The following is a 24,540-nucleotide window of genomic DNA, read 5'->3' as shown; positions in this document are numbered from 1 at the left end:
TATGTAAGGGTATGTTTTCAGATCATGATCATCAGATGCGGGTCAAATGCAAACAACTCTTGCTATTCGTAATGATTATCATCAATCAGTTAACGTCGGAAATGCGGCGCTTGATGTCCCATCGAGAGAAGCGAGTCCGCGCGCTGGAAGACGTCGCCCTCGAAGAATTTGTCGCTGTACGCACTCGCCGGTGTGGAAGGGACAGTTGCCTGTGCTGCAGGGCCAAGTGCTGCGCTCAGCGGGGTGGCAGGGACAGTCACAGAGTGAGGAGGCACACCAACAGCGAGCCCATATGGGTTCGGGTGGGATGTAAGTGCGGATGTGGAGACCGATGTTTGATGTTGGGTATGCGGGGGTTGCAGTGGAGGGCCGTAAAGAGTGCTCGGTCCATGTGAGATGTCGGCGAGATAGGACCACGGAGAAGCTTCGATAAGACGGCCTGCTTCGCGGCTGGCCTTTTGAACGGGACGCAGGATGATGATGATGTCCTGAGGGAGTAGCTGCATGCTGCGCACTTCTCGCATATCGGTGACTAGATCCACAAACGATTGCATGAAGCCTTTACAAAGCTGCCAGAACTCGCGCTGGTTACGAAGGCCCCCGCCTGGTTCTCGGACCTTCATGCTTGATAAGCGAAGACCGAGTGTCTCTGAAACTTCCAGACAGTATCGACATCGACGAATCAGGTTATTCCAGAGCAATTGGATTCCTGCAGTCTCACGTTGCTGTTCAGCCGCTTCAAGGCAACGAATAAATTGCCGTCGAGCCAGTGGAAGAGCTTGGAGAGCAGCCGTGTATGCTGATGTGAGTTGGTAGAAGATCTTTTCAAAGATGCGATCCTCTTCAATTTCGTCCAACCCGGTCAACGGATTGATGCGAGGCCCAGTTGTAGGGATAAGAGGGAACGCCTCTCCAGAACGAGGTGTGGCTAGCGAAGAAGGTAGAGAGGGATTCATCATGTTGGATCGGCTGCTTGATCGACTGCGCGAAAAGTTAAAGGATGGCGTGGCAGGAGAGCCAACAGCAGATTGGCTGGTAATCGGCAACGGGCCAGCCATAGGAATTTGGGGATGTCGGATTGTGGTGTCGCTTCGTAAGCGTCGAGTCGGCCCATTTGTTTCACGTGTGGGAGTGACCAAGGATCGCTGCAGTCGCTCTGTGGAGGGAGGTGGCCCAGGAGGGGCGGATGGGGTCCTCCGTGTAGGCGCCGGCATCAATTGCTTGAGTGGCGAGTGTCGTTTCTTGGCTGTCCGTAGCGGAACATTCAAGCTTGCACAGGCATTTCGCAGCTCTACCAAGCTGCCAAACATTGCAAGCATCAGCGATCGGACGTAACGTGAATCACCATTGGTCACAATTTTAGCAGTGTTGTGGCGTAACTGCGTGATAACATGGCTGTAGGCTGAGACGCATGTCTCGCATTCTCGCTTCACAGCCTCAGTGATTGCCCGCGTAGTATCTGTATCTTCCGGCATGGAAGTTTCGGCATTTTCAAGAACATCATTTAGCTGATCCACATGATAAGAGGCGTTTTCAAACACAAACTCCAAGCTATGGCGTCTGGTGTCATCACGCTTGACAACATTCATCAGCGTGGAAATGTGGGAGTGAACTTGGAAGATCGCAAACAAGATGCCCTTAGCACTCTCAATGATTGGTTCATCCGAGCCTCGCTCGCCTTTGTGTTCAGGAAGACTAGACATTCGGTTGACCCAGCCTTCTCGCAAGCGCCGACGCTCGCGTGGACTGCTGGGACTTGACGAGCTGCTACCGCCAGTTGCTGCAGGAGTAGGGGCTACCTTTCGTGTTCGAAGAACAGAGCCATAGCTGAGACCGCGCAAGTGGCTGTTACGATATGGGCGAGTTTCGTCTAAAGTGTCTCAGATCGGTATTTTTCCGGGTGATAACACCCATGCGCTTGTTGCGGGCGGCGACGGAGGCCTGAATGATCCCCTCGCTGTTACTCCGATTCCGCTCATTAACGGCATGGGGGTTAATTCCTGGTCGCTGGAGTGCTCCCATATGGTAGCTACCGGTGCCCTGTTGCCCGGAGGCCATGCGATAGTGAGACTTCGCAGGAACTAAAGGCGAAGGTCGCGACAACGACGGAGAGCGAGAGGAAGATGTCGAGGCGTCGCCAGAGTTTGGAATAACGGGGAATCTGCTGCTAAGTTTGCGTTTCGGGGGAGCAGGCTTGGGAGCATCGACGACCAAATCACTATTTTGATTGTTAAGCATTGATTCTTATAATAGAGACGGGAAGAATAAGCCAGCGGACGTACGCTTCAGAACTATCGGGATCTGGTGTGGACGCCGCTTGTTGTCGAGTTCTGAGAAACCGCTTTAGCTCCGCGGTAACAGCGACTTCTTTTTCATTGTCAGTCATCCCAGATGACGTTATTTCAGCTTCTGAAGCCTCCAGCACGCGACGCAGAGGGTACCGAAGGGGATTTCCTGCAATTTTGAGAATCTGTAGCTTGTTCATTTCAGACAGCCCCGTTGGCAAGTCATCGAGACGATTCTGCATGATTGATAGCACCCGCAACGATCTCAGCTTGTTAATCTCGTCCGGTAGTGCGTTGATCTTGTTCCGACTTAGATCGAGAATCTCCAGTAGAGGCAATTTGTATACCTGTCCAACATTAGCATCGTTCAGAGGGCCAGAACGAGGGGCACTGATGGTACATACGCCCTTTGGAAATTCCCGAAAATTGTTGGCTCTGATATTGAGATATCGCAGGTGGGAGCATTCAGCAAAGCGGTAGGGAATGTGGAAAAGATGGTTGTTGGACAAGGATAACCTTTTGAATCAAGGTGTCAATCGTGTTCAAACGTGTTTCCCGCTGCACTTTGATGCACTACATACCTTTCCACCTCATCTTTGATTATATCTACCACCGGTTCCGGTATGCGCACAATATGGGAATGACCCAGGTCGATGGTCAACTTTGGTTTGACCACATCCGTGACAACCTCACTCCCTGCCAGAGAGCGTATGGTATCCTGGATGCCACTTTCTACCGCATTCTTCGCAAGTTCGATAGTCTCTTCGTGCGTCAACATCTTCTGCCCAGGCGCTTGCTTGTTGCCCATGGTGTCGCCCATGGCCGTGCCTGGTCTTGACCCTTCGTCTTCATTTGGCGATGGGGAGCCCTCGCTGTATGGCAATGGAGGCGGCACCAAAGAGTCGGTCGAACCTTTCCTTCCTTCATCTTCATCACCCTCGGTGCGGTAGGGACGCAATCCCCGGACTGTGTCTTCTGGCCGATTCATTGCAGCGAGCATGGTCGGTAATCGCCAGTATATTAACGATCAGTAGCAAGCCGAAGCGGGTGCTTTCTGGCTTCGCACACAAAGAGTAAGCCGTCAGAGTCCTCCACGAAGACGGCACTTTACCGGGCGAGGACGGTATGCGCAAAGGAGCCAAACATCATCGACTGGGCCGTATGCCCGAGGGATGCTGCACTACCCCAGAATCGGGAAAATAGTGATCGAGACGCGACGCAGAAGGGGTTCGAAGTCGGTGTCAGACTATCGGTGATCAAAAGACCGGGATGCGTTGTAGAAGTCCAACCCAGCACCGGGGCACTCGATGGGCGAACGGCGTACGGCGAGCGGAGCAGACGGCGCAACGATGCTCAAGCACGGATATCCCGAGGAGAGCAGGAGTTCGGGCAGGGCGAACAAGAAGAAGAATAAACAGAAGCAATCGCAGTCAAGATTGGAGATTTGTGGAATGAAGGACGTCGAAGGTTGGAAAGACTGGAAGGGCGTTGATTGGACGATGCGGGTAGGCCAACGCACCTCCGCGATCAACGGTTTTCGGATCTCCCCCGTTATGACATGGCCTAGCTTCTGTATCGGGTGGTTGCTGATAGAAGCATGTTCAATTCAAGTTTGAGCTAGGCTCTCGATCATATGTTACAAGCAGATAGCTCGCATCTGAGGACCATCAAATATGTTGCGACCGCGCAGCTCTCTAAGCTGATTTGTTTTCAAGGCTAGTAGTATCAAAGCCATAGTCTATATCCGATAGGAATATGGGAGAATTTAGAAATGGACCGACTGCGACGCTGGTTCTTCATTTAGAAAGTGCAAAGGTATGGGTACCAAATCCACAGATGTGATCACTGATGCAAAAGTAAATGTAGCTTATTGCTATCATGAGAAAATGGCTATGGGAATACATCCAGCAGAACAAATCAAATAATGTACATGACCATCAATAATAAGAGGATCGAAGCCCCCACGAAAGATTCAGGCTATTTCTTTAGGGCTTCGCCTGAGCCGGAGCCAATAGGTCAGCCTCGGCGCCGAACGCGTCCGGCTCTGGCTCTGTCTCCCCCATGTCCGGAGCACCAGAGAGTGCGGCATTTCGCTGGTCAAATACCTGTGCCTCTGTTTTGGCCCACGCCTTCCACTTCTCGTATTGCTGATTCTCCAATTCCATACCGATCTCTAAGTATGATGGGCCGAATTGGGCACCGGTGGCCTCGGCTTCCTCGGCAGCAACTCGTCGCTCGATATCCTCCTTCAAACGAAGCTTGTAAAATTCTCGGCGAGCAATATCATAGGCGGCGGTCTTGGTGATATCGGGCACGTTGTTCAAGAGCCAAAGCTGACGCTGGACAACACTGTAAGATGGCACTCGTTAGTATCGCTTGGAAAGAGACGCCTGTGCCAGACATGACCATAATATGAGAAAAATAGTGACACACCTTTCACCATCCAATCGCTTTCCAGGTTGCTGAAGGCGGCTCCAGTCGTAATTTTCAAAGTCTTTGCCGGTACTTTCGAGAATCACGCGAGGCCGGGCAAGCTCCCAGGGGTGATCGCGGAAAAATTCTTGTCGTAGTTGATCCTCTTCATATTTCAGTGGGACGGGCTTGAATAGTCGACTGGCCTTCTTGGCCTTGCGGGTCTTCTCCAGGACTTCGAAGACGACCTGCGGCTTCGAGGATCCGGGAAGCGTTCTCAATCGCTGGCGGACCAACTCATGCTGAGGAGCAGGGGTACGGATGAGTGTTTCCGAAGGAGGAATTTCGCCCACCACCTGGACCCATTGTGGCAGCTGGCTGATCTTTCCGCTGGCGAACTGGTTGATCGCGGTCTGGCGCACCCGTAGGGCCGTAAGGTTGATTTTGCCCATGACGGCTTTGACACAGCCCGGTGGCTATGTGTATTTAAACCTCGTAATTGGCGATGGTCGACGATGCTAGACAATTGAAAGCAAAGCGCAGGGAGATAATCGGCCAAGGATGCGAAGTCGCGGGAGCGAAAAAGATGGGATTGGCAATATGCGCGGCTCCGATTGGTCGAAGCGGGCCCGCCGCAAAGACAGAGTCCGCTCGTTCATCAGAAAAACACTCCAGCTTCCCCATCTTCTCTATCTTCACGAACTACTCGTCTTGTCTGTTTCTGAGGCCGAGAAACAGTCAGGACATCCAACTGGTATTGGCCTACTCATTTCTTGGACATGCATGGCTGATTCAATGCCACGATGTCTGCTCTCTCATGCCTCAGCTCATTAGGTCCCCCAGCTCGCCGAGCCTGCGAGATCCCCCCAAAGAGACGCTCGAGCTCTCTTCTCGGTCTCCAATGCCCCGTTCGAGACCTCTCTATCATGCATCAGTCCGAAAAACTCTCTTCCCGTCCCCGTCCTTCCGTCGCGTCAATAGCAGACATTTTTGTCGGCTCCTTGGTCCTTGCCGGTTTCTGTCATGACCACTCTCCACGAGGCCGAAGTATATCTACCATATCCTTGAGACCGCCCGAGACTCATTTGCGAAGATTGCGTGGCAAAAATTTGGCAGGTTGTGGGCAAATGCCTGCTGGAAGGCGCGTGGAATATTCGCGAACGTCGGTGCAGGCATCGCGATCTCGGTTATGGCTCAGCACAGGCTTGGCGCAGAAGCCTGTGGATGATTCTCATGAGCACAATCGCGCGAAACTGCCCACGAGGATGAGGCTTGGAGACTACGAGGACAGTTCACTGTCCGATCCAGGGGAGGATGCATTATATGGACGTCTCGGAAAAGAGAATCTCGTCCCCGTCACAATATCAAAACCGAATCAACACAAACCACTTGAAATGCAGGAAACACTTGATATGGAGAGTCTACGCATCTCGCCTGAAGAAGAAATATCGAATCTATCACCAGACCAAGAACTCTCGCTTTCATACGACGAAAAGGACCATATGGAGACGGCTCATTTTTTGAAAAAGTCTCTGGGCAAGGAGCACAACTGGGAAGAGGCTGTATACATTGTGCTGCCAAAGCCGCAGGCGAAAGAAAGGAGCTTATCAAGCGCGACAGGATTGAAAGTCGATCGGTAGCGCGTCTTGTGGAAGCAATGAAGTTCGAGAAAGAGGTGCCGATGCTAGAATTGTTTAACTTATACAGGGAAATACCTTCACCGGGAGTGGCGAAACTTCCCAAACACTGGCGAGGACATCTTTTGCGCCGGTTTTCAAACCCCCCTAACCGGCGATGGGGCGACGCCCGCCGCTATTTGGCCTTGGTGGATGACATGAACAAAGCCGATCTTCCCATGTCGCTGTCTTTATGGACTTCTGCGATCTATTTTGCTGCCCGGGGTAATGGCAGCGGCTTGGTGCTGAGACGAGATCTGGTTCGAGCGATTGGTCTTTGGCAGAGGATGGAGCACGTGGCCGGAGTTGAAGCGGACGGTGTGGTCTTCAGCATCTTGATCGATTGTGCCATCAAATCTGGTCAGTATACTGTTGCTGCTGGTCTGGAGGCGCACATGAGAGAACGCGGCCTCGAGTTTGACCGCTATGGTGCAGTCGCCAAGATCTTCTCCTACGGGCTCCAGAAGAACGTTGATGGCATTACTGCAACATTCGAGGAGTTTGTCAAGTCCGGACAGATCGTCGACACGGTCGCCTTGAATTGTGTCTGTGTATCTTACCTGCGAGCCGGCGATTTCAATACCGCAGAGCAAATCTACGCACGCATGCTCGAGGCACAACGAGCGGCAAAAGGCCCTGAGCCTTCGGCCCCCGACTCTGATGCGCAAAAAGACCCCGCTCTCTCGAGCCAGTTTTCCATTTACCGTGGAAGCACGCGAAAGATGGGTCGTCTCTTGAAGAAATCACACGCCCTTAAGAACAAACTTCCAGCATACCATCGAGCGCTCCAGGACTCTGTGCCCATGACACCAGATACTCGAACTTTTTATATCTTCCTTCGGTACTTCTCTCGTCATTCCGGCCAGCTCGATATGTTCATGACTGTCCTCCGCGACATGGAAAGTACCTATACCGTTCCCCCTCGCCACATCATCTATATGCTGCTTTTCGAAGGATTTGGCATCCATGGCAAACACAAGAAGTCCTGGTCCGCCGAACGGCTCCGATTGATCTGGAGTGCATATCTCCGGGCTCTGCGTGATTCGAAATCAAGACTCGACGATCTCCATGACGGCAACCGGTCCCCGGACATGGTCTGGGAAAATCCGTTGAGTTCTATGATCACTGATCTTCAACCGAGTCTTCCAACCGAAGATCCCAATGGTCTCTACGTCCCCTTGCCGTCATCTGGTGCAAAGAAAACCCCTGGCTTTATGCAGGACGACGATCCTGGTGGATTCTTTGCATCTGTGCAATTGGACAAGACAGATTCTTCACCGGAAGCTGTGAATCCAGAGAACACCAAAATGTTTAATGCGGCCGATGGATTTCTTCCAAGCAACAATGAAAACCCCCTCGAGAGGCCTCAAGAGCCACACGACACCAATGGATTCTTCTCATCTCGCTGGCCAGATGACTTAGATCTTGCACCGGGCCCTGCTCCCTCCACGCCAAGTCTGATTCAAAAGTCTCTTTCAACAAAGGAAGACGACGAGGAGACAAAGCTTACTGATGATCTCGATGAGGTGATCGCCGAAGGGGAAAACGAATCAGCTTGGATCGATAGATATCGTGAGCACGAGGGTCCACGCGACCATGGCGCAGGCCTCGAAACGGAGTTTTCATCGGACGCAGGATGGTTATTGCCATTCTGCGGGCATTTGGCACAACCTGCGGGCCTAGGGAGGTTTTGGAGGCTTGGCTTCAGCTTGAGAAGATTTGGCGACCTCATCAGCGCATGGCCAACGATGTGTATGCTGTTAAGGAGGAGCTCGATAAACAATTGGCGAAACACTCGCCTCATGTAAAATAACCTGGGGATGATTTTTGCTTTTTTACCTGTACATACTTGTAGACATATACCGAATCAACATTACTGATATCTTGTTCCACGCTGTGTTCCAGTATAATGAGGATAGCTCATAGAGATCTTTAAAAAGAATTTGAAACCTGTCAGAACACTGATCTATTTGAATATAGAAATCATGTTTAACCAAGTAAGCCCTAGCAGATTCTTAACAACCTAGATCTCAATAAGCGAATCAACAAAAGAACAATGTCCTAGATGGATCAAGTTCGAATCAACAACTGGATAATGGATCAGGCCCTGAATCCAATAACGATGTGCCCAAAACCAAGATGCGACCTCTCATATCCCCCAACAGCACGACCATGATGACACTGAATCTGCTTCATAAATTGCGAACTAGTACCAGGGGGAACCAAAAACTTACGCTCGAGCGCAACCAGCACCGCAACCACCCAGCGCTGGCTATGTTGCATTGGAACATCATGCATCATCATGTACTGAACGTGACCGAGCTCGCAAACAGGAATATCAGCGACCCACTGCTTCAACACGATAGAAGAGTGGTCAAGATTCTTAGTGTTTTCCTTTCGGAGCTCGTAGTCGTTGTCGTGGGTTGGAAGGGTATGCCACCATGTGCCATTTGAACGACCTAGAGGATCGAGTATCAAAAGCCAGTGGGTGCCCGAAACATCACTTTCGGTGTTCTCTTTGCAGAATCCCACGTAGAGGCTGCAGGATTTGGGTGCTGGGTTGGTCACTTGGGGGTATAGTGGTAGGGGAATCCTACGAGGGCTCACCTGCATAAGAAATTTGGAGAAGCGAGTCATATATGGCAGCTTTAGTGTACTAGGCTTTCCTATGATGCTTTGAATATGCAATTTGATGATCAACTTACCGGTAAGGGCTGGGTGCCATTTATATGAATGTCATTTTGAACTGCGGTAGTAGGTATGACTGAGTCTTTTGTCCGGTTGTTCGCGCTTGCTTTGACAATTAGTCTCTCTTTTATGTATTTTTGTGGACCCGAAAAGGGTCTGACTTAGCTCCATACGACAATGTGCATAAATTACAGGGCGTACACAGAGTTTCTTGATAGTTGAAAGAACTTTACTCACAATCAGGCTTATTTACTAAAGACCGGAGGCACCTGGACCAACCTTCACGCTTTGATGGCCTTTCATTGCATATCAACATGTCTGACAATCAACCACAACGCTTTACACTATTATCAACGAATTTGAAAACTATCTACCCATGGAGAACCATCTACATTATGGAAGGTGGGTTGGTTCAAGTAGACATCTTCTCAAAGAGCAATAGCAACAACTTGAAAGCAGATGAGCTTGAATTTTGCAAGCCCAAGTGCTTATTTCGGATGCGAGGCTAGGGGTGCCCGTGTCTCGGTATTACGATGCATTCTAATAATGACGGTTATTGACAGTGTATGATTTTCAACTGTCAATGTTTCCGTCCCGATGTCGCAGTCTCGTATCAATCGTCGCCCCATTCGTGGGGTGGACGTCTTCCCAGAATATATATGTATAATTTTAGGACTCCGAATGTAGCTGACCGAATCCCAACATAGATACTTTGTGATCCAAACCAGCGCAATCAAGATTTCAACCACGAACGTAAAAGTGATGCCGGTATTGAAGACCTCGAAGACTGGGCTGAAGTATGCCACCCCAAATAGGCAAAAGTGGTAGCATCACGTGACCACGTGTTGATCGGGCCCGACGCGATCCACGACTGCTCGAAGTTCAATCATCAACGGTTTCAGCTGACGTCTGTGTGATGATCCCAGATGACTAGTGTGGGTGGGTTGCCTCGACCCAGGGTAGACCTGGACTTCTACCTGCACCGTGTTTTTCGCAAAAAAACTTTCAGGTTGGTGACCCCTTCAAGACGCGGCTCCATTCACTAATCTGGACGCCAGGCCGCTTCAACGAGAAGTCATTACCGCGGCTGTGGAGGGACATGATGTATTTATCCAAGCTTCGACGTCTTTTGGTAAAAGCTTGTGTTTTCAATTGCCCGCAGTCATCAGTACCGGTTGTGAGTATTTCGTGTGCTTTACTTCAAACTATACCGAGAACAATCTCCTTACTTTTGGGTAGTGACAATAGTGATTTGTCCTCTTCTTGCGCTCATGGTAAGTGTTTATTATGGATTCCCAAGACTGTTCTACTGACCTAGCAATAGATGGACCAAGTCAATGCTCTTCAAGCAATTGGCGTCCCAGTTTCTACCATAAACTCCAATACCCCGATGGCAGAGCGCCGCCTGATCATGGATGACATGCTCTCTGGGCATCCCCGCACACGCCTCCTCTACGTTACCCCAGAACTCTGCCAGATGGACAGCTTTCGTCGCAATTTGCAGACAGTTCATCGGCAGGGGCAACTGACCCGTCTTGCTATCGATGAAGCCCACTGTATCAGTGAATGGGGCCATGACTTTCGCCCAGCGTACCAAGAGCTTGGGTGGTTCAAGAAGAATCTGACCAATCCACCAGTTCCTATCACTGCCCTCACAGCCACAGCCACGCCACGAGTACGCTTAGATATCATTAACATACTCGGTCTAGACACCACCAAGCTCAGACTTTTCAATACCCCCTCCGCGCGCCCCAACATCCACTACGAAGTCCGTTATCTAGAGCCATGGAGCGAGAGCGAGAATGATGGGCCCGCAAGCCAAATCGAAAATTTTATGAAATGGCTAAAAGCCATCAAATCCCGCAGAGAAGCCCGAATCGGCGCAGAAGCAGCCGCCAAACTCCCTCCAATATCTGGCATAGTTTACGTCGGACTACGCGCAGCCGCAGAACAAATCGCCAGTGAATTGTCCAGAAACAGCACTATCTCCGCGGTAGCATATCATGCTGGCCTGGCACCACAAGACCGAACCCGCATTCAAGCAATGTGGACCTCACCACAACCCGTTACCCGCAACGACGGGAAACCACCACCCGTATTCTCCATAATCGTCGCAACAAATGCTTTTGGTATGGGAATCGATAATTCCCACGTTCGATTCGTGGTACACTGGACACCACCCCGCAGCTTTGAAGGCTTTGTACAAGAATCAGGTCGCGCAGGCCGTGACAGTCGAGCAGCTGCCTCGCTCGTCTACTACAATTACGAAGAACGAGACCGTATCTATGACCGGCTCAGTCGAGATACAGAGAATGTGCGCAATCGCGGCGTGCAGAAGCAAGTCGTTGACGGTCTGCTCAAAAACCAAGCGGCTAGGATGGAAAGCTTCCAGAAGGTTATAAGATACTGTGAGACTGTGACTCAGTGCCGGCATGATCTGATCAAGGATCTCTTTGGTGATTATGAGCTGGAGGAGATGGGTTCCCAGAGGCCTCCTTCGTCGCAGGCCCAGGCGGGTAGAGGCCTGGCTTCAACCCCTTGTGATTTTGCTTGTGACTTTTGCAAAGAGGGACATGGAGCTTTGGCGAAGAGAAAGGCGAAGATGGGTCTTCAATTTAATGAGGGATATGAATCTTTCTAGTGCTATGTGTCCTTTCTATTTTCATTTGTATGCCAGCGACTAGTATTCTTTCGGAGTACAGAGAGCAGTTTGTCAAAGATGAGAACCTGGTCACTTTACTTGTCACTAGCAAGCAGTGGGCTACTCAGTCGCAGTGAGATAATTATGATAAATAAGCTTAGAATTGAACATCATAATGCGGTTTCCGAAAGGCTATTTACTGTAAACATCGACCAAGGCATCATAGATTGTCTTTGCCTTTGCTGGATGTCATAAAATTTAGGCTTGTTTGAGTCCTGGTCTACAGGGACATCAATTGTACTAGAATTTGCATTGTTTCATGCCCGACGGCAATCTGCAATCGGCGCTCCTGGACAGAGACGAGATGCGATGCGATGCATACATACCTCAGTGACCATCAATATTCATCTCTGGTCATATCAAGGGATGAGTGCGTCGAGGTACACGTCAAGAGACCATCTGGTCCAAAGGAGGGCACTGCGACCAGATTACCAAAAAAAATACTCATGTATAAATATCCTTTTGACGCCTATGTAGGTAGGTAGCACAATCACATCGAATTCACGACAATTACCAAACCAATTGTATTCTCCCCATTTTGAAAGCCTGGCAAAATTAGATAAGGCTCTCTTCAAACTGCCGAATTATATCAAGACAAAATCTCCGGAGGCAGTGTGGCATTTTCTCAGTGATCAGCCTAATAACCGGGCGGAGGAGGACCGCTGGGAGGGGGGAGGCTGGAATGACGAAATGAGCAACTTTCAGTTTAGGGTGAATTGGAGGACGTACTATGCTGTAGCTACCCGCACCGGCACCAGGAGGTCCAGTACCGGGGGAGGGGGTGGAGATCCAGAGCCTGGGGGAGGCGGAGGGGGTGCTTCACCCGCGGGAGGGGGAGGAGCAGGGCTTTGGGACTGTTGTTGCTGTTGCTGCTGAGCGGCGGCATACTGCTGGTAGTAGTTGTAATAGGCGACGTAGTTTTCGTAACCACCATAGGCAGCGTAAGGGTCAGCTCCATAGTATTGAGCATACTGGGCAGCATAATCGGTAGCATTGCCAGCTGCAGGGGCGGTCTGGGAGGTAGGACTAGCCGAAGGGCCGGGAGATTGACGACTGCGGTTGTCACGACGGTCGTAGCCTCCTCCGTATCCTCCTCTGCCACCGCCACCCTGGTAACGGTCACCACCGCCACGTCCACCGCGGTCACCATAATTTCCACCATAACCGCGCTGAGGGGGGGTTGTCCCTGTGCTCCTCATAAGCGATAGTGACATTCTTAATGAGATCTTCGCAAAGTTCCTTGGCTCGCTCAACTTGAGCAGGATCAGGGCCACTAGAGGAATGTCAGATGGGTTCGCGGCTACCAAAAGTAAAGTGACTTACGCAACGTGCAGGTACATGGGCTCGTCGCTCTCACGACCAGTGGAATTCTCGATAAACCCAGAGTTCCTGCCCTTGATTTGAACACGGCAGCCGGTTGTGGATTGAATATGCTTCACATACTGACCACCCTGGCCGACAACCTGGGCACGCAGGTTAAATCCCGGAATGGGTTCAAGGTCGATGGGAATACGCTCATCTGGCCATTTACGCTGTGGCAAGTTAGCAAGTCTCGGGTTATGTTGAAGTGCTCTTTCATACGCGACCATATTCGTCCCTCTCGACTTCTTCCCGTTGGGGACGACGGAAGCGTCGTTCGTCAACCAAGTTGGGGAGCTCTTTCTTCATCATATCGTCGATAATCTGGATAGCCTTGTCGAGACCTTCCTTGCTGGTGCTGGTTACGTGAAGGTAAAGAGGAGGTTTCTATCATTCTTAGTTATTGCTCATGTCGATGGAAAGATTTTCACTTACCGCAGCCGTGGCCATGTTCTTGTCCGGGTAATAGTTTCCTCGGGTCGTGACATCTGGCAGTGGAGTAAGCAATGAGCTCCTCTTCAATTAGAACAAACGCAATGAAAGGCATACCGGCGCCAGTTTCGTCTTTAATCTAGAAATCACGCAGCCGAGGTCAGCAGATGCAACAGAGGGGAGGTGAGATGCTAGAGTTAAGTGGGTCTCGTGTAAGCTTCGTCCGACAATACAAGATTCATGTGAACAGAAGAAAAGGGAACTTGGAGTCACAGCCACACATGAGAACGCCATGCAGCTCAGCATCTCTGGAAAATCAGCAACATCGGAGTAATTTACCATCTTCTGAGTGGAGCCCTTAGTGAGGGTGTAGCGATTGCGCAAGTCATTGATCTCGATGTCTTTTATGTAGTCCCCGTCGGCGACGTAGACTTCGTGATTGGGCTTGTCAGAGCCATTCTGGTTCGAGGGCGAGTCTGATGGCAATCCAGGGCTTGCGGTCTTGAGATCCAAGATACATTAGCTCGAGTTATGTTGAGCGCGCAGGAATAGTTTCATGTTATACTTACCGACATGATGGGAGGTACATCGACATGCTGAATGCCTTTTTTTGGCTTGCAACTGAGCATTGATCTTAGCCGCAGCCGCCGCTGTAGACAAAGAAAGACAGAGGGTCAGCGATCAATGATGGTCAATATGGACGCAATGCGCGCAAAGCGCGAAACATACCAGCTGCTGCAGCCGGATCAGCAGGGGAATCCTTTCCCGACTCATTGCCTGCAGGGCTACGCGGTTCACGGCTCAGTGGGCTGCGAGTGCGAGTGGATTCCGATTGACGACCAGACGGAGATCGCGACCGGCGATCGAAACGGGATCGCCGGGGCTCAGGCTCAGTCTGATCGAAGCGTGAGCGCTTGACACGACGGTCGTCATCGGCCATAGTGGCAAAGGTTTGGTGAAAGTTGGTAGGGAGAGTGAATGATCGAATGCGCGAGGAGAGAAAGGGTCCAATTTGACGGGAAGGAGTTTTGTCGAAAATCGAGCCTAGCGCGATCGGATGAGGATCCCAAAGTTGCGGTAAAACCAATGAAGCCGGATGAATTGGGCGACAAGGGTTAACAGGACAAGAACGCCGTCTCGCAAGCAGCTGTCTTTATCAGCGAAACTCGAATTGATATTCCCAATCATCGAAAACCCCGGGATCACGTGTTAGGATTTAGACACTAGGCCAGATTTGGCTAGTGGGCGGTGAGTCAGCTTGGCCGAGGTCGGAAGAGCAAAAAGAATCCGGAGAACCTGGAGTGATTCATCGCACAACCCTCGTCCTGATCTCATTATGGCTTTCAGGCGCCCATTGACGCTGTCTGCGAGGGCTTCGTTGCTGTCTCCGACAGCAGCCGTCGCTCGGTCTCGCACTGTTGCGGCGCTTCCCCGATTTGAGAGCATCCGCTCCTCCTCTAGCTCGACCTCTGCTCTGGCTTACAAGGCATTGCACCGCCGCTCACCTCTGACCCTGCCGGTTGCCGACACCTCTTCCCAGTGGGATGCTCCCACTGCTGTCTCGTCTATCTTGTACGAGACCCCGGTGCCACCAACCAACCCTCCCAAGCGCCACATCCTGAACTGTCTGGTTCAGAACGAGCCTGGTGTGCTCTCCCGCGTGTCCGGAATTTTAGCCGCCCGTGGCTTCAACATTGACAGTCTGGTCGTTTGCAACACTGAGGTTGATGATCTCTCCCGTATGACCATTGTGCTGCAGGGCCAGGACGGTGTCGTCGAGCAGGCTCGTCGTCAGCTGGATGACCTTGTTCCCGTCTGGGCTGTGCTGGACTACACCGAGTCTGCTCTGGTCCAGCGCGAGCTTCTACTTGCCAAAGTCTCCATCCTGGGTCCCGAGTTCTTTGAGGAATTGCTCCAGCATCACCGCGAGATCACTACCCCGAGAATCAGGGTGAGCACCATGCTCATGAGATTCAAGCAGTTGAATATCACCCTCGCAACCTGCCTCCCAGCCAGGCCTTGCGTCACAAGCACGAGCATTTGGATGCTATCACCCGCCTGACTCACCAGTTCGGCGGTAAGATTCTGGATATCAGCACCAACAACTGCATTGTCGAGGTGTAAGTACCCATGTCTAGTATGATCTACTCGTGAGTCATAGCTAACTGTCAAATAGCTCCGCTAAGCCCAGCCGTATCGACTCCTTCCTCAAGCTGATCGGTCCCTTTGGTATCCTCGAGTCCACCCGTACCGGTCTCATGGCTCTGCCCCGTTCCCCTCTGTCCGAGCCCACTGAGGAGATTGAGAAGGATGCCGCCGACGTTGTCGATGCCAGCACCCTGCCCCCTGGTTAAACAACATTCCATCAATCAATTCAAAAACATCCATACCCAATATGATTTGGTTTATTTGCTGCGCATTGCTTCAAGCTTGTGATTTTTGTTCGAAATGCTTCTCTTAATAGGAGGTCAGGTTCCTCAATAAGATGTATAACATCCAATCTCAACACTCTCGGTATCTTGATATGTCAAAAAAGGCTTGATTGCAGCTCTAGATAATAAAGTAGTCTAAAAGTCTTCTGACTGCTAGCAATCATTTGGCATCTCATGCACTCAAAGAATCGCATGCACGTCGACCAGTATCTGGATTGATACTCCTTAGTGCACAATCGACACAGGTGAGATTTGGTCTCGCTATCTGAACAGCCGCCGCTCTCGTGAGGACACTCGGAATAAGTCTCACCGAGAAGCCACACGCAGTTGTCAGCCCGGACTCAGGCTCAAGCTCCCCGGTCGGTCAGCTACTCGGATTAGTCACACATAAAATCAGCGGAGCCCAATGAGTGTTCACTCTAGTAATTTAGAGTTGTTAAAATCTGTGCCTATAGCGCCCCCCACCGCCATAGGCACAGATAGCAGCTAGATTCGCATCATCATCCCCAATAACTAAACACCCTGCTTGAAAGTGCAGTGTCCTTGAGGCTAAGGAAATGGGGCTTAATTTGGACAACTACCCTTCCCAGATAGCAAAGCCGTACTTCATGTACCCATTGAACCGTAGGTATTTTGCAGGTCCCGCTTGGGAACCGTCTACTATATTGCGACATATTGCAATCCAAGCGGCTGTGTGTCTATCTTCTAGAGACGTTTCTTCGGCAAAAACATGTGGACCGTACTCATTGACAGGGCAAGCATGTGAGAGCTCAAGCGATTGTGAAGCTCCAATTCATTATCTGACGAGCTGTTGTCTATAATCACACTGCTAATCTTCTTCCAATCTTAAGATTTCGGGAGCTATCTCCCCAGGAATCTGGACTACAAAAGATCACGGTAGGGGCAAAGATCATCTGCAAATGAACATCACTATGAGATTCTCGGCTGGCGTTTCCGTTGGCTCCGCGGGACGGATCTGAGTCTCTCCTCTCTTTGAATAGAGCTAAGCTCACTCTGGTAAAAGCACGGGAAGAAGCACTGCCAGAGTACTGTTTTTCGATTTTCAATTAGCTCACCAGTATTGATCGCCCACCTTGAAGCCGGGGCTGTGTAAGCAGGGTGGGTACAAGTGTCGATAGCAAGCCTGTTCAATACATACACAAACGAGCCAGAGCACTGTGGCGGTGAGTAATATCTCTGAGGGCCCTTGTTTACTTCATCATGGGAGAGTCTACCTTGAGCCGATACTCCACTACGGGTTTTACCTTGGCTGACTCGGGGCTAGTACACAACAGAATTAGTATAGACCCACAATCAAATCTTAGCATCAAAAGGCTAGGAGCGTGCTCAGATCTACCTGGACCAAGAGAATTTCATTAAAAGCAATCTGTTCGTATTTCATCTTCCGTATACCCAAGTTGATGTCCCAAACGCCAACCAGTACCTTTTCATAAACATTTTGAGCCAAATCTAGGTTTAGCCGCGCCTGATTTATACAGTCTAAAATCTTACCTTGGCTCCGATCCCGGACCCATTGTAGCTAACAACATCTTCATAATTTTCGAGTTTGAATCCAACTGTAGCCACCGCATCAACCAGTAATGAATGACCAAGAGCCTTGCGCAAGGCATCATATCCAATTCCATCTAGCACCAGATCAACCGGCATGCGTGGTGTGTGCGAAACACCGGGCGGGACCTCAAAAGGCAAGTCATAGCTGATTCTGCCAATAGGTTCATCTTCGTCATAGAGAGCGGTTGCGTTGAGTGATGTGATTTGGATGCTCATGTCGGCCATGGGTGAAAAGAGAGTGAACTCGGCGGTTGAAGTCCAGATGTGGATCTGGAGTAAGGTGTTGGGTCAGTAAAGGCAATCTCTAGTCTCAATGCGGGACCCGTACCGTTGATTCCTGTATGAACTTTGAGCCGCCGTGGTCATCTCCATCCCCATCTCCTGGTGATCCTGGGGTAGATTGGCGGGGCACAGGAACGTCAAATGGCACGGCAGAAAGCCCTTTGCCAAGATGTGGTAGGGAAGGAAATGTTCCTTCGTATGTCTTGAGGGTCACTGATGTGTTTAGATCTGAGGCAACAGAGGACATGAAGGCTCTACCAGCTTCTTTCCCATCGATACCGCCAGTTTCTAGTGGGCTCCATGAGAAATCGATGGGGACGTGGGTGTTGTTCCCAGGAATAATTGCGATATTGCGAGCCACAATATGAGCAAGAGCTGTTCCATTGTATAGCATCAGGATATCCACGAATGGAATCGTTGCAGAGTAGTCAGTCGGATTCGTAAAGTTCAGTTGAGTGGAGACGTAGAGTGAGGTTTCAGTGGTGTTCTTTAGTTCAATCGATGCGACTCGAGGATGAAGATGATCAATCGACGTTCCAGGAGCTATGATAATGTCAATCAAGGAACAATTTGGCTCAATTTATACTATCTAGCTTATCAGATCATTGAGAACATACTGTTTACAGGGACATCCCCATCGGCGGGAATGCCCCGCACAGCGAATCGTCCAAGACCAGTAGAGACCTTCGTGTCTACAGTGGCAGCGACGTGCAACACCACAGACCCGGAGCCCCAAAGCATTTCCTGGACGAGCTGTGCCAGCAAATTGCTGTCTGTGACCTCCAGTGGTAAATCCTTGATTGGTGATTCCACCAGCAGCGCTGAAGAGCCGTCCTGATCTACCACAAGGGTCGAGTTGGCGTCTTGCCATTTTTCCATGTTCAAATTTCCAAGCTGTTCGCCCTCGTAGAAGACGTTTGCTAGGGCGCGGACTTTGGGAACATCAACGTGGAAATTCATTTGTTCCGGCAGGTTGATGAGAACCTTCACCAGGCCAGACACGGTAAGCTGCGAGTCAGGGGCTCCCGGTTCTGCGAACGGGTCGGGAAGGGAGAATTTCATGTCGGACATGGTAAAATTCTTGATCAGATCATCAAATGCACCTCCTGTAAATTCCAGAGGAACAGTGACGCTGCGTAAGAAATCTACAATCCACCCAGGTGTGTTAACGGAAGGCGCATCTGCGCCACGGATGAAGACTGTGGTCTTGTCGCCACGCATATAACTCGAAACCAGGAAGTCCAAAGGAGAGCCCTCCTCATCGGGGCAAGTAGCAGTGAGTTCGTTGGGGAGATTTTCAATAAGTCCCCGAACGTTGACACCGGTGGCTTCACCAGGGTGTACCTGAATTTCTGAGGTTGTCGCATCGGCGACCATGATGTAAGGATCACCAGGGGAGCAATTAGGCACCATGATCTCGAATCCAAGGGAGGGAATTGTCAAAGCAATAGGAGAGTCGATCAACGCAGCCACAACGACATCAACTACCATGGCTCCACCCTTGTCATCACGAACATTGAGCTTCACGACGTCAATCTTTGGTGAGGCAGGGAAGTCTTTCTCTATGAGCAAGTGAGTTTGTGGTCTGGGCTGTCAGTACGGGTAAACTCACCTTCAAATGTGATAGTGTCTGTAATAATCTGGGTTCCTAGGCCGATTAAGCCTGATTTGAGGTGTATTGTTGCTCTTCCCTTGATGCTGAGGCGACCTAGCCTCCCTTCCATCCAATCTACAGCGACTGCATGTATTCCCTTAATATCGCCAGCTTTGAGATCTGCCAAGACGTCGACGTGGTTGTGATGGCCATTGCGAATATTAACTTTGATGGATGGCAATGTGGCGTTACCAAGAAGGACATTTCCGTACTCAGGGAGATAAACGTCCACATCGGACTCCCCAGTCTCAACCTCTCTGGCAATCCACGTGGCCACACGACCAAAGTTGCGCATCGACTTGCTCTTCACGCGACTTGCGTCCATGACAAACTCGCCTTGCACTCGAGCGCGAACACCTTCGGATGTCGTTGAATCTATAGATAGCTTGGTCGGTTTAAATAAAGCAGCTTGTTGAGCATATTCTTTCACCACGGCCGGTGCAGCAAAAGCAAAAATCAAAATTGCCAAGATGGCAGTAGTTAACAAGGCAAGCGAGATAACGGTGGGCCATCGCACCGGGCTTCCCTTTCTAGGGGACCCGTCCTCCAAGTATGATGCAGCAGACGACTGTGACAGCCTCCGCTCTGTTCCATATGAATTGATATCGTCGTCGCGACGATGTAAGAGAGGGGTCGACTCGGACGACAGTTCAAATGATCGGCGAGGTTGGTCAGGACGACCGGCTGCCTCGAAAGAGGATCTGGCCTGGCCATCTAGCAAGGGCCGGCTCGCCTCGTCCACCATGATGGCCAGATTGATGTGATAAGAGTTCAAGCAGTGAATAGTTATCTTCGTAAGACACAAAGCAGAAATGTGGAGGAGAGGAGATGGAATCCCTCGATGACGATGACGATAAGCAAGATAATGGGGGGGTGTGGAGATCGACACCCCAAACACCTGGCAGTAAGGCAACAAGGCAAAAAGGCAGTCCCACTATCTCCGGGCTTTAGAGTTGAGTCATTGCGCCCACTCTGTCTTTATATGCCCGGTCTCCCCAAATTCCTTTCCTCCTCCCCAATTGCACCTGCACTGTCACTCTGTACATTCCCATAACCCCCAAAGTCCATCATGGCTAGCGGTCTCAAAGCTGCCGCCCGTTATGGCGCCCAAAACGTAACTCAATTGGCCAGCTCCACCTCTACCCTGCCTCGAACTCTCCAGGCTAATGGACTCCGACGATTTGCCTCTCAGACAACTCCCTCGTCTCCTCCCCGTCACCTCCTGTCTATCGCTGACCTGACCCCCGCTGAGTTTGCCACCCTGGTTCGCAATGCCTCTTCACACAAGCAAGCCATCAAGTCCGGAGCTATTCCGACAAGCCTTATCGGCTCGCTCTCCGGCAAGACCGTCGCCATGATGTTCAACAAGCGAAGCACCCGTACTCGTGTTTCCACAGAAGCCGCCACCGTTCAAATGGGTGGTCACCCCATGTTCCTGGGCAAGGACGACATTCAACTTGGCGTGAACGAATCCGTCTACGATACCTCCGTCGTCATCTCGTCAATGGTCTCCTGCATTGTCGCGCGTGTCGCAAAGCACTCCGACGTGGCTGATCTGGCCAAGGATTCTTCCGTTCCCGTCATCAATGCGCTGTGCGACTCTTACCACCCCCTCCAAATTATCGCCGACTTCGTCACTATCTACGAGTCCTTCACACCCAAGGCGCATAAGGTCTCCAGCTTGGGACTGGAGGGTCTCAAGATCGCCTGGGTTGGCGACGCCAACAACGTTCTTTTCGATCTGGCTATCGGTGCTACCAAGATGGGTGTCGATATGTCTGTTGCTACACCCAAGGGCTACGAGATCCCCGCAGATATGCTCAATGTTATCAAGAGGGCCGGGGAGGGTGTGCCTACTCCGGGCAAGCTCACTCAGACCAACATTCCCGAAGAGGCGGTCAAGGATGCCGATATTTTGGTCACCGATACCTGGGTGTCCATGGGCCAGGAGGAGGAGGCTAAGAAGCGCATGAAGGCTTTCGAAGGATTCCAGATTACTTCCGATTTGGCCACTCGCGGCGGTGCTAAGGAAAACTGGAAGTTCATGCACTGCCTGCCCCGCCATCCCGAGGAGGTCAGCGACGAGGTCTTCTACAGCGACCGCTCCCTGGTATTCCCGAAGCCGAAAACCGCTTGTGGGCGGCTATCTCGGCTCTGGAAGGATTCGTTGTCAACAAGGGCAAAATTGTGGAGTAAAGGCCAGGAGCCTAGGGAGTCTAGTACTCCGATTTCCATACTCCGATTTCCAAAACATATTCCGGGACTGACTGAGGCGGGGATACATAACTTTCAAAATGTAATTGTTCACCATCAAAAAAAGCATGTTCCAACGCAAGGGACATTATATAGAAACATCCTTGAAGTTACCAATGACGAGCTTGATGATTGTAATGAATCTATCTAACTGCATTCAATTTCGGCAAGTTCGGCATTGATGACTTGAGGCTATCGGAACGAAATCCACTCGACCAAAAATGCCAATGACACTTTGAGTGCTTAGATAATCGTATTTCTTGTGCCGACAGAGGCGCTTCCGGGTCGTCTGCTGAATAAGAGACATCCATCCGATGCCGGTGGAGCTTTCGGATGCGTCAACGCCACTTACATGGCGGGGCTTCCGATCCCTATGGTGGAGAGGCTACCGTCACATTCTTGGGCTGAAGCAGACCATAATTGTGTGCAAGGAGCTTCCGGTTCAAGTCTAATTCTAGGGGTGCATTCATAGGCTAGATTGTATAGATGATGTCTATTGCGCATACATGCAGCATCCGATTAGTTTGCATTGATGGAGTTCGACAAGGCAAGTTGACAAAATATTCCAATGACGAAACACAAGAAAATGAAGAGTATGAGCATCAGAATAACGTGGGTCTCCATCCACTGCAGTTGTATCTGTGCCTATAGCGCTCACCGCCAGGTGGGGGGCGCTATAGGCACAGATAGTTCACTTCTTCGTCCGCGATCGCTCGGGATATCCGCAGGTCCATACTCGGAAGAGTTCTCAAAGAAGAGAACAACCCCACACTCCCCACACTCCCCACGCTCCGAAAGTCACCTCCAGCCAGACGTTGATCGGAAAGGTCAACGTCCAGGCGGGAGAAGCCGATAACCTGATACATAACACGAGCACCTTGAACATACCTGTTCTTCTTGATTTTATTTACACGTACATTTCCAATCAGTATACAACATGGGATTCGAAGATAAGCGCATCGCCATCGTTGGCGGCGGCCTCGGCGGCATGTCTTTTCTTAACGCAGCCTTATATGCGGGGCTGAAGAATGTCCAGCTTTACGAGCAGGCACCGCAGTTTGGTGAAGTCGGCGCTGGTGTTAACATTACCTCCAATGCCAATCGTGTCTTGGACGCCTTCGGTCTGCAGGAGAGCATGACACGCCGTTCGTCCCGCAAGCTGCCCTGCTACATGGAGTATCACAGCTATAAGTCTGGTGAATATCTGGGCCACATTGAAGAATTCTCAAAGCCGCCTGCTCGTCTGCTGCACCGTGCAGACCTCTTGGACTCTCTCAAGGAGCGTGTACCCCAATCGTCCCTCAACCTCGGCAAGCACTTGACCTCAATCGACCGCAACTCTCCCGGTGCACCGTACATTTTGCACTTTCAAGATGGCAGTACCGCAGAGGCCGACATCGTCATTGGATGCGACGGCATCAAGTCCAATGTGCGTCGGGATATGGGTCTAGGTGACTCGCCCAACTACTCGGGCCAGGTCGTGTACCGGGGCTTTGTCGACTACAAGGACCTCCCGGAGGAGACTGCCCAGCTACTGCGGAAGACTGTCAACTTCCGTGGCCCTAAGCGACATGTCTTGATTCTACCTATCGGAAACAAGGAGACTAACAGTGATCGAGCTGCCGTCATTGGATTCATGACTGAGCCGCTTGAGGCCTGGGATTCGGAGAGCTGGATGTCTCGATCAGATATCGAGAGCCTGCAAGAGCATGTTCGCGACTGGTGCCCGCAGGTGCAGGATATTATCAAGGGTTTGCGTAAGGCATCACCTGACGGCAAGATGCTCAAGCAAGCTCTTTACGTGCGCGATCCAATTGATAAGTGGTATGAGATGGGCCACAAGGATGCCGGTATCATCCTGCTGGGTGACTCTGCTCACTCCACTCTTCCGCACCAGGGTAAGTCCTCCGCTACAATATCAACAGAAGCTTTACTAACTTGTGTTACAGGCCAAGGAACTTGTATGGCTATCGAGTCGGGCATTGCACTTGCGACTATCCTGCGTCATTGGAAGGGAGAGGATCTGGAAGGAGCTTTCAAGTTCTATCAAGATTTGCGCAAGCCTAGGACCGATCGTGTTACACAGACTAGCTACGAGGCTGGAAAGCTTGCTAGCTCGGACGCACCGGATCAGATGACTGACAAGTTCAGTCCGGTTGCTTTGGGAGAGCGTATGAAGTGGATTATGGAGTATAACGTGCTGGAGGACTTGAGAGCCAAGGGAGCTGATGTCCTGGATTTCCATGACTCCCGTGTTTGAATATATCAGGGATCAAATGGAAGTGCTGGGTATATATTAGCATTTGTATATACGATTTAGCATTCATGTTCAATTGAAGAGTCTGAACTATGTTTCGTCATGCCTAGGTAAATGTAGGTACTCGTAGATTTGTGGAAAGGTGAGTAGCGCTCGATGCTGGTGACGTAGGTGCCAGAAACAAATTGACAAAACCATATGCTCCGAACGTCGATCATGGCCATACGGCTGAATGGTCAAACATTGGTAAATGCATGGGGTTATGTCCTCCACGTATAGCTCTCCGGATACATTTTGTGGCGTTGCATGATCCTCGGTCATGTCATATATGAGCTCTGATGTATAGATCGAAACTTTGCCACCCATCCCAAACCAGGCCACCAAGTCCGGATTGAACAGAGTAGTCGGAAAAGATAAATAAGCAACCACAGTCCTTTTTGTTTTTTCTCCAGCTAGACAAGACTTTGAGCAAGAAGTCGACCGAACACGCGCACGGTCACTTTCACATGCCAACACGTGCGGCAACTCCGCATTTCC

At 50.8% G+C, this 24,540-nt stretch overlaps 10 protein-coding genes across 10 annotated transcripts; 5 read left to right on the top strand and 5 right to left on the bottom strand.

The window, feature by feature from the left end:
• Window positions 1–89: 89 nt before the first annotated feature.
• On the bottom strand, window positions 90–3,285 carry N7477_008228 (uncharacterized protein; the record flags this gene model as incomplete). Its single annotated transcript, XM_056969891.1, has 5 exons — window positions 90–1,870; window positions 1,911–2,218; window positions 2,283–2,632; window positions 2,690–2,801; window positions 2,867–3,285. The coding sequence occupies 5 exons, from the start codon at window positions 3,283–3,285 to the stop codon at window positions 90–92; spliced, it is 2,970 nt and encodes a 989-aa protein (XP_056819923.1).
• Window positions 3,286–4,270: 985 nt separating this feature from the next.
• On the bottom strand, window positions 4,271–5,149 carry rsm25 (mitochondrial 37S ribosomal protein mS23; the record flags this gene model as incomplete). Its single annotated transcript, XM_056969890.1, has 2 exons — window positions 4,271–4,634; window positions 4,719–5,149. The coding sequence occupies 2 exons, from the start codon at window positions 5,147–5,149 to the stop codon at window positions 4,271–4,273; spliced, it is 795 nt and encodes a 264-aa protein (XP_056819922.1).
• Window positions 5,150–5,500: 351 nt separating this feature from the next.
• On the top strand, window positions 5,501–8,186 carry N7477_008226 (pentatricopeptide repeat protein; the record flags this gene model as incomplete). The annotated part of the gene is made up of 3 exons (XM_056969889.1): window positions 5,501–6,333; window positions 6,405–7,945; window positions 7,993–8,186. 3 exons carry the CDS (start codon window positions 5,501–5,503, stop codon window positions 8,184–8,186), a joined length of 2,568 nt encoding a protein of 855 aa, XP_056819921.1.
• Window positions 8,187–8,473: 287 nt separating this feature from the next.
• On the bottom strand, window positions 8,474–9,098 carry N7477_008225 (uncharacterized protein; the record flags this gene model as incomplete). The annotated part of the gene is made up of 2 exons (XM_056969888.1): window positions 8,474–8,912; window positions 9,079–9,098. 2 exons carry the CDS (start codon window positions 9,096–9,098, stop codon window positions 8,474–8,476), a joined length of 459 nt encoding a protein of 152 aa, XP_056819920.1.
• An 889-nt stretch (window positions 9,099–9,987) lies between these two features.
• Window positions 9,988–11,702, top strand: N7477_008224 (putative RecQ family helicase RecQ; the record flags this gene model as incomplete). The annotated part of the gene is made up of 4 exons (XM_056969887.1): window positions 9,988–10,070; window positions 10,120–10,193; window positions 10,277–10,335; window positions 10,386–11,702. 4 exons carry the CDS (start codon window positions 9,988–9,990, stop codon window positions 11,700–11,702), a joined length of 1,533 nt encoding a protein of 510 aa, XP_056819919.1.
• A 697-nt stretch (window positions 11,703–12,399) lies between these two features.
• Window positions 12,400–14,493, bottom strand: N7477_008223 (KH domain-containing protein; the record flags this gene model as incomplete). The annotated part of the gene is made up of 10 exons (XM_056969886.1): window positions 12,400–12,439; window positions 12,492–12,931; window positions 12,975–13,035; window positions 13,086–13,294; window positions 13,344–13,508; window positions 13,557–13,609; window positions 13,671–13,692; window positions 13,893–14,054; window positions 14,123–14,157; window positions 14,283–14,493. 10 exons carry the CDS (start codon window positions 14,491–14,493, stop codon window positions 12,400–12,402), a joined length of 1,398 nt encoding a protein of 465 aa, XP_056819918.1.
• A 396-nt stretch (window positions 14,494–14,889) lies between these two features.
• Window positions 14,890–15,907, top strand: N7477_008222 (acetolactate synthase regulatory subunit; the record flags this gene model as incomplete). Its single annotated transcript, XM_056969885.1, has 3 exons — window positions 14,890–15,504; window positions 15,570–15,673; window positions 15,730–15,907. The coding sequence occupies 3 exons, from the start codon at window positions 14,890–14,892 to the stop codon at window positions 15,905–15,907; spliced, it is 897 nt and encodes a 298-aa protein (XP_056819917.1).
• Window positions 15,908–17,485: 1,578 nt separating this feature from the next.
• On the bottom strand, window positions 17,486–20,238 carry N7477_008221 (uncharacterized protein; the record flags this gene model as incomplete). The annotated part of the gene is made up of 4 exons (XM_056969884.1): window positions 17,486–17,827; window positions 17,886–18,382; window positions 18,457–19,401; window positions 19,452–20,238. The coding sequence occupies 4 exons, from the start codon at window positions 20,236–20,238 to the stop codon at window positions 17,486–17,488; spliced, it is 2,571 nt and encodes an 856-aa protein (XP_056819916.1).
• Window positions 20,239–20,562: 324 nt separating this feature from the next.
• On the top strand, window positions 20,563–21,689 carry argB (ornithine carbamoyltransferase; the record flags this gene model as incomplete). The annotated part of the gene is made up of 2 exons (XM_056969883.1): window positions 20,563–21,567; window positions 21,591–21,689. 2 exons carry the CDS (start codon window positions 20,563–20,565, stop codon window positions 21,687–21,689), a joined length of 1,104 nt encoding a protein of 367 aa, XP_056819915.1.
• Window positions 21,690–22,683: 994 nt separating this feature from the next.
• On the top strand, window positions 22,684–24,006 carry N7477_008219 (uncharacterized protein; the record flags this gene model as incomplete). The annotated part of the gene is made up of 2 exons (XM_056969882.1): window positions 22,684–23,644; window positions 23,696–24,006. The coding sequence occupies 2 exons, from the start codon at window positions 22,684–22,686 to the stop codon at window positions 24,004–24,006; spliced, it is 1,272 nt and encodes a 423-aa protein (XP_056819914.1).
• Window positions 24,007–24,540: the final 534 nt, after the last annotated feature.

Source organism: Penicillium maclennaniae (assembly GCF_028827695.1).
Source record: "Penicillium maclennaniae strain IBT 15551 chromosome Unknown utg000007l:1.0-4884863.0:1.0-4888362.0, whole genome shotgun sequence".
In the NCBI taxonomy this organism is placed as follows: domain Eukaryota; kingdom Fungi; phylum Ascomycota; class Eurotiomycetes; order Eurotiales; family Aspergillaceae; genus Penicillium; species Penicillium maclennaniae.
This window is presented reverse-complemented; position numbering and strand designations above follow the sequence as displayed.